General features: G+C 38.7%; 1 protein-coding gene across 5 annotated transcripts in view; it reads right to left on the bottom strand.

The window, feature by feature from the left end:
* Positions 1 to 15,757, bottom strand: part of LOC111864184 (separin) — an 18,432-nt gene extending 2,675 nt beyond the window's left edge. Inside the window, exons 1-11 of one of the 5 annotated variants that reach the window (XM_023851249.2) lie at positions 15,644 to 15,757; positions 15,471 to 15,571; positions 15,256 to 15,382; positions 14,992 to 15,107; positions 13,150 to 13,445; positions 11,672 to 11,820; positions 9,378 to 9,603; positions 7,468 to 7,564; positions 4,122 to 4,329; positions 1,840 to 2,007; positions 821 to 1,162 (exon numbers count right to left, since the gene is read on the bottom strand). In XM_023851249.2, the coding sequence (XP_023707017.1) occupies positions 821 to 1,162; positions 1,840 to 2,007; positions 4,122 to 4,329; positions 7,468 to 7,564; positions 9,378 to 9,603; positions 11,672 to 11,820; positions 13,150 to 13,445; positions 14,992 to 15,107; positions 15,256 to 15,382; positions 15,471 to 15,558 (1,817 nt within the window). In that variant the 5' untranslated portion in view covers positions 15,559 to 15,571; positions 15,644 to 15,757. Of the gene's footprint in view, positions 1 to 499; positions 1,163 to 1,839; positions 2,008 to 4,121; positions 4,330 to 7,467; positions 7,565 to 9,377; positions 9,604 to 11,671; positions 11,821 to 13,149; positions 13,446 to 14,991; positions 15,108 to 15,255; positions 15,383 to 15,470; positions 15,572 to 15,643 lie in introns of those variants that run through there. The other 4 variants (XM_023851247.2, XM_023851248.2, XM_023851250.2 and 1 more) reach the window with 4 other exon arrangements.
* Positions 15,758 to 16,360: the final 603 nt, after the last annotated feature.

Below are 16,360 nucleotides of genomic sequence, written 5' to 3'. Positions count from 1 at the left end.
AGGACATGAGGAGAAAACGTCCAGAGAAGTGGCACATGAATGACTGGGTACTCCACCATGACAACGCACGACCGCATACGGCTTACATTGTGCAGGAATTTTTGGCTAAAAACAAGATGGCAGTTGTTCCCCACCCACCTTACTTGCCAGACTTAGCTCCATACAACTTCTTTCTCTTCCCCAAGATGAAAATCAAGTTAAAGGGGCGACGATTTGATACAGTTGGGGAAATTCAAGCGGAAACACAGACGGTACTAAACACCCTATAAAAGAAAGACTTCCAGGATGCATTTGAAAAGTGGCAGAAACGCTGGGACTGGTGTATGCGCTCCCAAGGGGACTACTTCGAAGGTGATGGTGCAGAATAATATCTAGGTAAGATGTAACAGTTTTTATTAATATATTTCGGGAACTTGGATTGCACCATGTATTTTTATATTCAAACATGTATATTTGTGTTTGCTTTCTGAAATTAGGGTATAAAGCAACACACACATCATTCCATATGTTACATAGTTTTTATTTCCCTTATCTTACACCTTGCTCAAATTTTGCATCTATTTTGGATGTTCCCTTCAAAACAAAAATCAAAGTTTCACTGTAGTCTCTTAAGGCACAAAATTACTTATTAACTACACTTGAGAACTCAGTAAATATGCCAACCAGTTTCACATTTGTGCCGATGGAATGTAAAGTTAGCCACTGCTGTGCTTGTAGAAAATTATTAATCCTTATTAGTCTCAAACCTTCATAGGAATGAAAACTACTTTTAGAAGCAGTCACTTATTATGAATTGATTACTTAAGAAATCTATCCTGACCCTAGTGATTTTGCTGGTATGTCTTTGTCGACCTGGCCTCTGATTACAACTGGAAGCCCTCTGGCCGCCAGAGCAGCCGATGCCATATAATGTTTATTAGCAGTGTGACTGCGGCGTATGGCAGATAGCAAGTCAGGTTCATGCTTCCATCTGTAGCCATTTGGACGCCATAGTTCTGGGGCATCTGGGTCCTTAACATAACATGGTTTCAGTGGCATCCTCTCCTGCTCTTCATCTATCACCATATCCTGTGTCCTTGGCAGCCAGTTATGTAGTGTGTGTACTGTGATGGCATCTGATGCAGCATCTGTGACAGCCCACAGATTGCCAATCACCATGGGACTGTAAAATTTATAAGCAAAAATTAGAGCACTGTTTTTGATTGCGTCATGACTGTTCAAATCCACATTGTGGATACCAACAGTGGTACTTACAGAGTTTAATTTTGATTAGTTTATATCCACCAGCTTTATTTTCCCTACCATTTATTTTACTCAGAAAAAATATACGTTGAACAAAACTAGGCAAGTTTAGTCAGAGGCCATCAGTGCTTAACTAACCCCTTAAGGCAAGAGACCTTGAGAAGGTCTGCTGAGCTGAAATTTAAATGCTCATGAAAGATGGAGAATTTTTTTGACAAAGAATTACACTGAACGCTATCATGCACAGGGTCAATCCAGTCTGCATCCGTCTAATATTTTATGTAATTTTTCCATCTCCTCTAAGTGTGCTACAACTCTGGCTTATCCTGACCTAATTATATGTATGTGTTCGAACCTTCTGGGTAGATTTATTCCTACTGTAAGTTCACACCTTGTGACACAATCTGTTTAATTAAAAATTATTTCTAGAATTTTCTCTTACTATAAGCTCTGAATATTTTAAGAGGACTCTTTTAAGCCAACAGCTCATGTCGCTACACCTTACTCCTTTTCTTTCTCTTGACCTACAGCTTATCATTAATGAAGCAAGTCTGATGAGCCTTGCTTTATCTTCTGACTACTAAAATAAACACTGACCAACTTGCAATGTGATAGAAGTGCCACATTCCAGCAGGCTCTATTCGTCCCCCCAGATCCTTGCTGGTGACACTTGAACACCCAAACAAGAAGGTCACAGCTTGTACATTGAGCTTCTGGATTTCATCTCCCTGCAGGAACTGCGAGCCTGATCCATGTCCAGCATAGCTAAAATTAAGGAACCAACTTCTGAAGTTATGACAAATTAATTATTGTTAGTCAGAGAAAATTAAATAAATCAGGCATGTGCAAAGAACACACTGTAAGTTTCAGAAAAGAATGAGAAAGTCCGTGAACACTTTCTAGAATAAAATTAAATAAATTAAGCTACANACACCACTTATACACGGTGCCAAATCCCAGAAGACTGCTTTCTTCATAGTCACCGCCGTGAAAGCCTCAAATCTTACATTCTGTATCTGTGTTTAAATGTATCGTTTATTGATCTAATGAAATGAACATAATAAATTCAAACAGGTTCTGACTTGTTTACCAAAACCAAGTCAGGTAATCAGTAATGTATTCTATAGGTATCAAATTCAGATCACAGCTAGGATTTGGCTGTCATGTTTGAGGTTTTCAAGATTTTTTCTAGGACAAAGTCCTGTCTAGGAGAATATGGGTATAATGTAATGAAACTCGGATTTCACATTTCTGAATGGACCATTTAAAACTAAAGTAAATTCAAGGAAATGAAAATTTATGCAGCTGTTTGAAATGAAATACAATAAATTACATAACTGTATTACATTAAAATTGTAATCTAGTTCAATGCATTAATAATGTAATTTATATTATTCTTCCACATGTACAGTGACATATGATGCTGCTTCTTTGCTTTCTACTGTATCCTGTACACCTTATTGTCAATATTACTGGGTCAGGTGTCATGTTATTATTATCATCGCTAAACTTCATGAGGTATTTCCTCACAGTGTCAGTGTCCTCCAGTGCTAACAAAAATGTTGGAGGTTCACTTTTCCCACATCACTTTCCTCCTCCCTCTTCTAAGGCACGTTGGACATGTTACCACCACAACAGGTCACATACTCTTGAAATCATACGCTTGTTTTCTAATAACCCCTGTCAAGTTTGGCTATGCTAAGTTCTGTTGCATGTTCACCATCACTGATTTAATTTAAATCAAATCCACATTTAGAATACAGTCGACAAAGCACCATGATTCCGTAATGAAAATTTGGTCATCCAAAACATTTACCTTCAAAAGTGTTGCATTGTGAAGCAACTTATGATCAAGCATAGAAATATGTAGGATTTGAGCTTCTCACAGTGGTGGGTGTGAAGAGTTCAGTCATCTAGGATATAACACCATGTAGTCTGTTGAAAGTTAACTGACATTTTGGAGGAATAGGTTGCCTCTGTCATCAGGGTCAAAGAAAAAGCCATGCAAAAAACCAGCATGAAACAAATGCCAAGGAGAGCAGAGATTATATATATGGAAGAGATTGTACATTTTGATGGGCATAGTCATGGATCCATCACTGCAGAGAAGTCAAACAGAAAAATTATAAGTCATATGAACATATTTCAGTTGTTATATGCAACAATCACTTGATGAATGCAAGGAATTACCAACTGTACACGTAAAAGCATATTAGATCAAAGTAATACAGTAAAAGGTAAATGATCACTTAGCTATCATAGACCTATCATTTAAATTAAGTGGCCCTACCAATGAATGAATTACTGCTGAAGAGAAAAGTGAGGGGAGTATCTGTTAGGAGAAATATTTATGTAAACTTCATATGTCAAATCATATGAAAATTTAAATTTTTAGAATGATTAGAAAAAATGTGCAATAAATGATGTATAATAACTTGCACATGAATGTAAAACAGAAGGGAAAAAATTATTAAATATGATAGTAGATGAAATTTAAAAGTCTAGCCATCCCGCTATGCACCATGCCTTCCATGCAAGCACATAACTTCTTACATACTTCTGACAACTCTTGGCACCACAACATTTTTCATGCTAAGAATATTAATTTGCAAATGAAAGTGCAGCTTTAACTAGCCTCTGTTTTCTGATCACAGGTAAATGAGTGAAGAATACTGCCATTTTGTCATGACTTGTGATAATGCACTTCCAAGAGAGTAAGATATCTGAAATTTATCGCTAGTTGGAATAAAATCTTTACTTCATCCCAGTATATTCTTGTATTCAAAGTCTGACGATGGTGGGTATGCGAGCCTTAAGATAGCCATAAAAAATTAGCGTATATTGCCTTTATACATACTAGCAATATTTTTCAGGCTTACATAAATATGTTGTAGTTCTGAAGCACATCTCTGAACTGTTCAGAAGATGGTGCAACACCGAATGTACCATTCCAACTGGGAGCTCGTGAAGTGAGGAAAGGACGAAGGCGCTTCTCATTGCGAGGCAAATTCTGCTCTGGATTTACAATATAGTAGCCAGATGATGCATCCACTTCAAATCTGCCCCTTGAGATATTTCTTTCATGGGCTGAAACAATATTCATGTTAGTATCTACACAAAAAAATGGAAATCCTTTTATGGGCATGTCTGCATCCCTGAGGAGCAGCTGTATCCATCCATTAATCCACTGTATCCATCTCTCCATACAACACTTCAAAACTGCTAAAAGGATTTTTATGAAATTTTTAATTTTAGGGAATCACTGAAATGTGGTGACACATCCCAATTTTGATTGCAATTAGACAAATGTAATGAACACTACAAGAAGACATAAATGTGTTTTTGCCCCATTATCAAGCACATTTGCTAAATATTTGTTGATGTGAATGTTTTGAACAAAACTTGTAAAGAAAAATGAAAAACATATTATGCCTAACACAGTATTTTCATAAGTCGTAGAGTTTCTGAAATAATTAAACAATACTGAATGAATATCCCAGAATTGTAATTCTGCATATACATAAAAGGTGATCAATTCTGTCCAGTGTGACTTGTTTTTTTTTTTGTTCTTTCAACCTTGATATGTTTTGGTCTGATAGACCATCTTCCTCTGCTCACTGACTCTAATTAACACTTCTTCATTTCTCTAACACTTCTTCATTGTCAGTGAGCAGAGGAATATCCTAAACGTAATAAGAAAACGGAAGGCTAGTTGGATTGGTCATGTTTTATGCAGAAACTACCTTCTAAAAAAGTTATTGAAGGAAAGATACAGGGGCGGATAGAAGTGACAAGAAGACGAGGAAGAAGACGTAAGAAGATGCTGGATGACCTTGGGGACAGAAGAGGATACTGTCATTTGAAGGAGAAAGCTCTAGATCGCATTAAGTGGAGGAATTATTTTGGAAGAGACTGTGGACCTGACGTCTGACAGATTACTGATGATGATGATGATGATGAGACCATCTTCAGAAGGATATGTCATAACACAGCATGCCCCGAACAACAGGATAATATTAAGAGTCCTATTCATCAACAGTGGAACCATGATTCGGTAGACAGTCGAGTTCCTTTAAAGAGAAGCAGTATAAAGGACACTAACCAAATTGGTTCTAAATTTTAACAAAGTCTTTTTAAACCAATCTTGTAAACAAACCAATTATAATAATTAATAAATATTTTAATATATTCATGCAAGTCACTGTAAGTGTTAAAGGATCGGATTTTATATTCATGGCATTGTGATTATATTGTATATATGTATTGATATTGACCAATCACGTAATAGAGTGATTCATATAGAACCGGCCCAATGAAATGAGCTGTAATATAAAATATACCATACAGATATCAAAGTAATTTACACATATCTTATCTTGGGTTGTGTGCCGTGATCAGAGCAGATGTTGAAAGTGTCCGCCGTTTTCAAGTAGCATGCCTCCACCTGCGTTTGCATATTCGCCATGACTCGCTGCAGTGTTTCTTCAGTGATGTTCCTGATTTAAGCCAAAATGTTGTCCTTTAAATCCTGTAATGTATGCGGTTTGTTTGCATACACCCTGTCCTTCAGTAAAGCCCAGAGAAAAAATCCAGGCTGGTAAGGTCGGGGGATTTTGGGGGCCACATCTTTTTAGAGATGATGCGATCTGGGAAGAAGCTCTCAATGAGTTCCATGGACATGTTGGACGTGTGGCACGTCGCTGAATCCTGCTGAAAATAACCCTGTGTAAGTTCCACATCATCCAGCTGCTGCATGAAATCATAAAAATATATGGCAGTATAAGGTGCTGTCCATGGTCGTGTCAAAGAAGATCGGTCCAATGATTCGTAAACCAGAAATGGCGCACCACATACCCACTTTTTGTGGGTGTAGTGGTGATTCAGCAATCTCATGTGGGTTTTCAGACGCCCAGATCCTGGAATTTTGCGCGTTTACATATCCTGATAAATGGAACCATGCTTCATCACTAAACCAAGTGATATCCAAAATTCTGGGGTTATCGTGCACGAATTCCCAAAACCATAAACAGTACCATACCCGTTTATCTTTATCAACATCACCCAATTCCTGAACACTGGTGATCTTGTAGGGAAGAAGATTCACTTCTTTGTAGCCTGTTGACACGTTGAATAAGAATACCCGGTTTCCTGGCTTAGACGTCATAATGATTTCTTGGGACACTGCAGTAACCTGTCCCGCACAATTGCAATCGTTTCTTCTGGCATTTCTGGGCGGTTTTTACCACGTTCACTTAAAAGTGTCCCTGTCCTTTCCAATTTCTGAGCCAAGGACTGTAGAGTTGATTTTGCTGGCTTCTTGCGAACTCCAAACTTCCTCCTGAATTCCAATTGTGTGTTCGCAATCGAGCCTGTCACCCAGTACATGCGCACAAGAAACACTCGCTGTTCAACAGTGTACTCCATAACTGTCGCCTGCGCACTGCAGACACGTTTCGGGATTGTCCTTGACCTTCCAGCATAAGGGCTGCCATTTGCCAAATCATGTGCATACCATTCGACTCAGCACGGCCAATGGATTAGTATGTCGTAATTGTGAGTGGTTATGTGCATCACCTGCAGAATTATTAGCAAATTCATTGGGCTGCTTCTATACGATTCACCCTGTAGTAGTTTCTGCCTGTATTGATATATTCTTCTGAAGATGATCTCTCAGACTGAAACATTTCAAGGATTACAATAAAAAAGAAAAAAAAATTATCAGTCACACTGGACAGAGTTGATAACCTTTTATAATATTGCTAGTGTGATGGACCAGGACGAACCAAATCAAATTTGTATATACATTTCTGAAATTGTATATTCAACAATCAACAGCAGTCTGAACACATGCAAACATGACATTACATTACATGCATACATGTGTGCACATGCACACATGTAACTAAAATACACAATCCAATTTTGGTTAAAACAGAATAACAATAACACACATCTTAAACATAACCAAAAAGGGGAGGGGTAACAAGCAGAACATTTTATCAGAACAAACAAAAAGATAAATGGCACACTTCATACACAATGCCCTTTCTCATCATCTTATGATTTTCAGGATAATTACATGTAAACAAAAAAGATTGAACATGGCAGAATTGTTATGAAACAGTAAAGTTATATCTGAGCTTCAAATAATGGAGGAGTTACATTGACATTGAAAGATATACAACATATCAAAACCTGGCTCTGTCTCCACAAAATCACTCTCACCTTTGTAAAGGGCATATAGCATGTGTAGATTTGGTACTCTGCACACAGGATGGTCCTGAAGTATGTTCAGCATTTCCCATGGGAACAACTCCAGCTCCTAAAATGGAGAGTTAGCACATTCTGTGTTTTGATCCCAGCTCCATACATACAACAGACAACACAGAAGCCAAGCAGGAAATGGAAAAGTAGCAAAAAATCTTTGCTAAAGCAAATAAACATACATAAACACCCAATAGCAAATAATACAAGCTTAATCGAAGAGCAAAGCAAATCATTTTGATAGTATCAGATATTTTATTATGAAGCTCAACACCAATTTCAATTTTAATATTTATATCTATCAAAGACAATTAAGAGTGACAATGCAAATGACAGTGTGCCAAATATAGTGGTTGAAACACGTTTCATTAACTGATTAACTTGAAGCCCAGTGTGTGGTGAGAATGACTTCGTGGTTAACAAATAATTACAACAGGTGAGTAATACTGGAAGGGTTTTGTATTCAGGACAGTTAAATATAGCCTTTTCAAGGAAGTGCAACATGATGCTGCAATGTAGGATTATCATTAAATAATGTACACTGCACCCTTGAAAATGATATAAGCAATAGTTGAAGTAGTATGAAATCTAATGAATAATTACTTACAGCTTCAATTCTCACAGTGTTCTGAGGAAACCCTCAAGTTATAAGCACAATAGACCACTGTAGGTCGCGGTGCAAGGGCCGAGAAGGCCCACCCCTTATACAAACCCTCAAGTTATGTGTATAAGCTGAACACAGAATTTTACAAACTTCAACTTCAAATCATCTGTACATTTTGACATGCAAGCCACGGATATGAGAAGTACACATCAAGGTACAAAATTTCATGCAAAAGGAAAGAGCTATCCCTTGGATAGGGGGCTGGAGTCTCCAGAGATTGTTGAATCTGAAAAGAACAATTCCTAATTCTTCTTTCATGGACTGAAAAATGGGTATCCAATCTAAAGCCAAAACACAAACAGTCCTTTGTGGAATGAATATTATTTCAACCACTTTCAACATAATATGAATCTGGCTTGATGAAATGTATTGTGGCGTATTTGCTCTATTCAGGAGATGTTGAGCCACAGAGGCCTCAGGGCACGTGTGCAACAGGAGAGCTGTGGATTGTATCAGCGTGTTGCTAAGCGACAGCTCTGTGAACGCTTGGATTGCACAACAGTAAGTAGGGGTCACGTGACCTCTGCATTTCCATGAGTGACGTCGCATACTCTCACCCAGCCTGTTCCTATGCAACGCTCAGTAAACACCCCTCCACGCTAGGCTGTGACATCACGCAACAGTGGTACCTATCACGTAACTGGGTATTCTATGGAGTCCGTGCTGTGACTGTTGCTGTGCAATTGCTCAGTAAACATGTTCCAACAATATAGGCTGTCTTTTGTATGGTCAGTGCAGAAGCTATATAACGACAGTTACAGACAGAACAGCTGTCAGTATTTGGGAGTATTTGAGTGTTTAAATGTTTGAGTAACAGCAACGGGAAGTTCGTAGAGGACCTGTGAAGATTTAAAGGGCAATTGAAGACCTTATTTATGTGTAATATTTGGAGTGATCTGAAGCGCTAATTTCTGTGTTGAGATATGTTACCCGGAGAGGGCTAGTGTGTGCGTGCAACAGTGGATTATGAGGTGTATGTAAATCCGTGATAGCACTATATCTAAATGTAATTAAGAGAGTGTGCGTAACTAAGTGGTTAATACGCTCAATTATCAATCCGAATGGCATTTCAGTCGCCCAAACATGCTACAGTATATATACAAATAATACTTTCTTTTTCTATGTGTCAAGGTAGCTGAATGGACAGCCCCTTTGAGTCACAATTCCTAAGCAAAAGCAACATATTTCTGAACCACATTAGCAATACCTCATCTAAAATTAGGATGACTGGATGCCTCCTAGCAGTCTGGAGTTGCACAGCATCATGAAGTTTACTAAGTTGTCGTGCTATGTCCTTGGTTGCAGCAATAGGTATCTCCAGACAGTCCGCCACACCTCTTCGCAGTTGCCACTCTAGCAAGAAAGCTGATGCCTTTGCAAGAAAATACATCTTCCTTCTGGACCGGGTTGTCACTGTATGCTTTGTTTTGTGTCTGCAAAGTAACATGATTCATATATTTATATGAGAACATCAGAGTTCAGCCAGTATAGCCATTAGGCGATGGGCTCAATTACAGAGGAATCAGTGTTCAACTTCAGGCAGGGGCAAAACATTTTTCTCTTCTCCATAGCATCCAGACTGGCTTGGGTACCCACCCATTCTGCAGTTTTCCTTCTTATAGTGGTTCTTGCAGAACTTCTCATCTTTTCATTATTTTGCATATCATGTACCATGCTTTTTGTTCCTTTCCAATAACTTGTTCACATAAAGTAGCGTCATAATGAACTGATTTTTAGAACATCTGCAATGAAAAGTTGCAAAACCATACCTGTTAGATTCACTATACACCACTGTCCAAAAAGTATGACTTTATTTTTTGCTGCTGTAAGTAATGACCAAAGGGGTGGGGAAACTGAGCGTAGTGGTAGATGGGACTTTCGTGTGCATGCATGATATTTTGCTGATCTGCAACACAGCCGGTTGCGTCTGTGGCTGCCAGATAGCGAACTGGTGTAACACATGTTCGTCACATTCTCGTTTCGCTCAAGATGACAGAACGCTTGCAGCAGCGATACTGCAACAAGTTTTGTCAGAAACTCGGGGATACCCAAGCAGGAACAATCCGCAAAATTCAGCAGGCTTTCGGCAATGATGCAACGGGGGTCTCTCAAATTAAAGAGTGGTTCAACCGCTTTAAAGATGTCAGCAGACAGTGACCAGGGTTCCGGGAGAAAGTCAATGAGCCAAAATGCTGTGTCATTGAAAAAGTGTGGACACTGATCATGGAGGACCATCATTTGACCATCCAGGAAGTTGCTGATGAGGTTGGGATCAGCAGAAGTTCTGCAAACACAATTTTAACTGAGGATTTGGGCATGCGAAGAGTAGCAGAAAAATTTGTGCCCAAGCTGCTTTCGCCAGAGCAGCAACAACTCAGCCTTGAGGTCGCACAGGACATGCTGGAGCGCCAACAGGGATCCTGAGTTCCTGAAACTGTGATCACTGGTGACAAGTCGTGGACGTACGGATATGACCCGGAAACCAAGGTCCAGGCATCACAAAGGAAGCATCCAACATCCCCGAGGCCCAAAAGCACGACAGGTTCGGAGCAATGTCAAATTTTCAATAAGGAGAACTACCAAGAAGTCCTCCGCCATCTTCGTGACGCAGTTCGGGGCAAGAGACCAGGGCTGTGGGATGCACACAACTGGTAGCTGCAACATGACAACACCCCAGCACATTCATCACACCCGATCCAGGGTTTCCTCTCCAAGCACGGCATTCCGCAGGTTCGCCAGGCTCCCTACTCTCCTGACATGGCTCCTTGTGATTTCTGGCTGTTCCGGGGATTGAAGACACTGCTAAAAGGCTCCCGTTTTGACAGCCGTGAGGACATCATACAGAACACGACGGTGCACCTGCACGCCACTCCAAAAGAAGCACTCCAGAATTGCATCCAGGGATGGAAGGACCGCTGGGCTAAGTGTGTGGAGTCATGAGGGGCCTACTTTGAAGGGGAATAGGTATTGTAAGCACCCGGATACAGAACTTTGTCTTCATGGCCCAATGTTGGATACCTTTTGGACAGAGTGGTAAATCTATCTGCATGTAACAACTCAGGAACCGATGAAAAGGTTTTCATGAAATATAGTATACTAACGAGTTCTACTAAAAACTGTCTGCATATTTTTATTTTGATTAGAATTGAATAGCAATAACTGAGACTTTACATGAACTTCAACATTTTCATCCTGTTGTGAATTAATGTGTAAGTATAACTGCCTTTATATCCATAAACACAATAATCAATTGTATTATATACAACAAAGTTATTTATTATTATAGTACCATTTCATATTTCAAACCCTAAGATCATCTTCAGGTGATCACAGTTTATAAATAAAATCTAAAATTACAAAAATGGTAATGCTATGACAATTAATTGGGAATTGGAACCAATTTTAGAGTTTTCTAGTTGTGGAGGAGAGAAGTTTAAATTATAACAACAGCTTCATTTTATTATAAACTTGCAGAAATAAACATGTTTATTAGGCACTCACAGCGAGACATCTCCACCCTCCACATACTGCTCTAGCAATTGGTCAACAAATGAGGTAACTCTTTCCTCATTTTGAGGCTCAGTGTAGTGACCGATCAGGAGACTAATCCAGTGTCCTAGCCAATCATTCTGTAGCCTCATTACCACATTCTGAAAGCACAACAGTGAATAATTAAACCCACACAATATGCTTTTCCCAGTGCACAAAAAGCTTAAGTCAGAATAGCTGGTCATTGGTCTGAGATTTGAAACTGGGACCTCCCAAATATGAAGTAGGAGCGCTGTTTAGTTGATCAAGATGCTGGGTGCAAGAAAGTGGAATCAAATGTGTAAATACAGTCACTGGTCTAAAACATTTTTGAGGTGTGTCATCCTTTAGGTAGGCAACTGTATGAAAGAAAAGCCTTTCATCCTATTTGATGCTAAGTAACATCTGTAGTTGATAAAACACATACATGGGACCTCCTAAGTGTAACACAGGCATGCTGGTCATTAAAACTCTAATGACCTGTTCCTACATTCTTGATATACTAAACCCTATCAGGTGGTCCTTCCAGCAGCAGACAAGAACTCATATACAGATATAAAAATTTCCAGAACTTTCTGCAGAAAGCAATCTTCATCATCTCTCACCCACCAACATGGTTTCTCATGGATGGTGCACATACTGCCAATTGGTGATACTGTTGCTATATCTGATGCCAAAAAATGTAAATGATGTAATAGGAGTGACATTTCTGTTGCTTCTGCTATGTGCTGTATGGTAAAGTGACAGAAGCAAACTATAACGAGGAGGAGTTTCAGATCACAATATTGTCATGCCATGCTAAAGCACATGTTTAAGTTATCTGCTAAGGTTAGTGGCTGAACACAAAATGACTAATAACACAACATAAGAGGTAGTAATGAGACAGAACCACCAAGAAATTTCTTTAGTAGCTTATGTTTCGTAAACATAGCTCACCTCCCCCCTTCATTCCTGCCTATTCTGCTTTTAATGAACAAATTGGTAAATGTTTGGGAACAGTAACTGTTTCAGTAACTGGTAAGTACATTGTTGGGTTATAGTAAGAATCATACTAATTCCTCCTTTAAATAATGATAAAAATTAATAGGACACTCTGAACCAAATTGTGTAAAGTGTAATGGCCAGCAAGTCTCTTATAAACACATCATGAAGTTCCTCACTATGCAACTTTCTCCAGCCACCAATTCCATCCTAAATATTTTCATAAGCACCCTTCAATTTATATTCATCCCTTAATGTAAGAAACCATGTTTCACACCCATACAAAATAAAAAAACTGTAGCGTTGTATTTAAGTTTTTTGAGAAATCATTCTGACCTGTGTGATAGCAAGCATTATCCAAATTTAACCTGCTATTTATTTTTGTGAATGCTATTTTACTCTGCAACTCACTGAATATTATAAGAAAAGATTTTTTCCCAAATGTGAATGAAAATGTCTTCCTGTCCTACCTTCATCCTCATGTCCAGAATTCCTTTAAGTCTGTAATACTGCTCACTGGTAAGACGCCCCCAATTGAGATGATTCTGGTGGTCATCAACGATGGTGCGTAACTCTGCCTCCAAAGTCCGGAATTTCTGCTTGATTGGTATTGTGACACAATATGGGGGATGCTTCCTTGCATGCTTACCACATTCAAATCTTGTGATGTGTAGTGCTGGAGGATTTAGACGCTTGAATGGGTGGGTCGAAAATGCAAATCGCCATGATGGGTCATACGCAAATGTCAGTTGCACCAGACTCCACTCTGCAGCAGATACACATTACAGAACTGTTTCATCCTGATAGTAGCATAGCCTGAATAGCTTTATTTGTTGCCCTAGTTTATTACTTACTGTCATTACTGATACTAAGTCAACTGTACAAGATGTATGGTAATCAATGAGAAATGGCAGGAAAAGAACAAAAATACTCTCCTGATATTAGCCTCAGTGGGGACAGGTGTCTCCCAGCCAGAATTGAACTTGGAATTTCCATTGCAATGTGATGATGGTAGTTCAGATCACTGAAAAGTGGGCTGTGTTCAATTAAAAAGTACACTATCCAGGAACTGAGATAAACTATGTTCTCCTACAAAAATATTCCTTCAAATAACAAATCAAAATCGTGTGCCTAAGAAGCATGGCATGAATATGAGATGTGGAGGTATGATTCTATGTAATTTATGTCTCAACATCATATTTCCCTATGTTTTCTTACATATGATGATTTATTTTCAGTACTAGAAGAAGACAGAAATGACGTTTAATTTTATTTCTTCTTTTTTCCCAGTTGCAGCATTGTGTTCATATGTCATTCAATGATAGGATGGCAAATGATGAATTGGAAAGGATTTGGAAGGAAGTGGCCAGAGCCAATTTGGAAGGAAGTGGCCAGAGCCAATTTGGAAGGAAGTGGCCATAACCAAATTGAAGTAATATGCAAATATTTGCCTCACTAAGGAAAACAGAAAACATCCCAGGAGATATCTGAACCAAGCACCTCCCACATATGAGTCTACAGGGTTACCTCTAGACCAACCTGTCTTGTGAGGAAATGAACAGTTTACAGCATAAAGATTTCACTCGTTCATTCATCAATGGTTCTACAGCCCTCTATTGGGCCCTGGCTGCTTTTTTCAGTTTTGTAATCCCATATACAGTTGGCAGGACTCCTTGGATGGGGGATCAGCCCATTGCAAGGCCAAGCATAAAGATTAGAGAATAGAATTCACAATCTGGAATTCCGCAAATCTGCATATTGTCATTCATTACAAACATGGATTAAAATGAATGAAATGTCAGTTTTTTATAGTTATGAAACAAGTGAAAAACAAATGGGATGTTTTCATATACAGATGCTCCCTGGGTCATGCAAGACTTGACTTAAGGAAACTGTTCCATAAAACACCAATAACATTTTCAAGATGCTGATGACAAGCCTGATGAGAAAATGCCTGTCTCCCTTCCTTTATCATCTATAAATTAAGGCCTTGTCATCGATCACCAAGATGTCAGCTTCTGTGAGATAATATATCACTGGGAATAAGGTACAGAATGTGAAAGAAATTCTGTTGTTGTAAATGTCAGTTTTCTATGTTAACAATGAATTTGTTCATGGTTTAATTTCTTTTGCTATAAAGCACAAAGAAGCACAAACACACATACACATGAAAGTACGTAACATTAACACTTTCGAGTTATGCAAAATTTGGATTACTCAAGACTTTCCCAAAGAGAATGACTGGGAAGGTCAGGGAGCTTCTGTAAACAGAAATTCTCATTCATGATGGGCAACAAAGTTATTCTTTTTACCTTCAGGCAGTTTATATAGCCTTTCTAACATAGCAGGCACTCCTTTAGAATCATATTCACCTCCATGCTGAACCAACGACCCATCGAAACCGAAATTGGACTCCTTTTCACTGAACCTGCATGCAGAATTGACTTGTCTAATTGTATTGTGTAACGGTTTATAAAATGTAAATAAATTATGAATTATGAACATAAAATCACATTTACAGAGGTTTTCTTTTACAAATAAATAGTTTAATTTAGAGAATTAATGTTTCCTGTTACCTGGCTTGGTTATATCGGAAATGTGTTCTTGTGCGAAGTGAAACTGCATGTGATTCAACCAGATTAAATACTCCTTCGATCTCTTTATCAGATTCCAAATATATTTTTGCAAGATTTTTGCGTATACCTGTAGAATGGAAAGAACGTTCCGATAAAGTACGTATACTATGGATTCTTATATATTAAATACCTGAAATGTGCACTATTTTCCTTACTTCTGTAACTTGGTCCATTTGGGAAGTGTTTCAACACTTCTATCTGCTCTTCAAGCCTTCTTCTCAAATTTTCTACTTCGAGGGACATTATTTTCTAATAACTGAAAACAAAACAATGAAAATTAGTCAGTAATTAATTCACCATAAATATTTCCTTTCATTGTTGTCATAACCTCTTTCAAGTTTTGGCGGCATTCATACAATCATAAAATACTTTCACAAACTATTTGCAAGGCACTTCTAAACTAAATGAAACTCTGGTAATTTAATGAAGTTCCTGGTCCCTGAACAGCCCCATAGAACTACCATGTTATTGGTTGGCAACATTGTAGCCATGACAGCACTGTTATGCTACTGCCATCTCTACGCAGCTTATGTGAACTAAATTTAAAGTTACCTCCAGAGCCGAGAGCACAATCGGTAAGAAGGTATGCTACCTTAGCAACTATTTTGAGTGCTCTCCCTCGCCACCCGCAAAATGCTCTTTTCGTTACTAGCAATAAAAACTTTAACAACCAGATCTCTTGTACTGCAGTCTCTCTTTCCTTCTGGCTTTCCCCCCAATATCCTATATGCATTCCTCGCCTCCCCAATTCGTGCTACATGCCCTGCCAACCTCTTGTACGCAGAGATCTGGTTGTAAAAGTGTTTATTTCCCCACCAACCAATTTCTGTTTTTGAACTGTGTTCAATATCAGTAGTCGAGGAGGATGAGATTGGCAGGGCATGTTGCACGAATGGAGGAGGCGAGGAATGCATATAGGATATTGGTGGGAACGCCAGAAGTAGAGAGACTATTGGGAAGACCAAGGTATAGGTGGGTGGACAATATTAAAATGTATACAATATTATAGTTAAGCATCCTGTTACACTCACACAATATATATGAG

The sequence above is a fragment of the Cryptotermes secundus genome, unplaced genomic scaffold (genome assembly GCF_002891405.2).
Source record: "Cryptotermes secundus unplaced genomic scaffold, Csec_1.0 scaffold2129, whole genome shotgun sequence".
Classification (NCBI taxonomy): domain Eukaryota; kingdom Metazoa; phylum Arthropoda; class Insecta; order Blattodea; family Kalotermitidae; genus Cryptotermes; species Cryptotermes secundus.
This window is presented reverse-complemented; position numbering and strand designations above follow the sequence as displayed.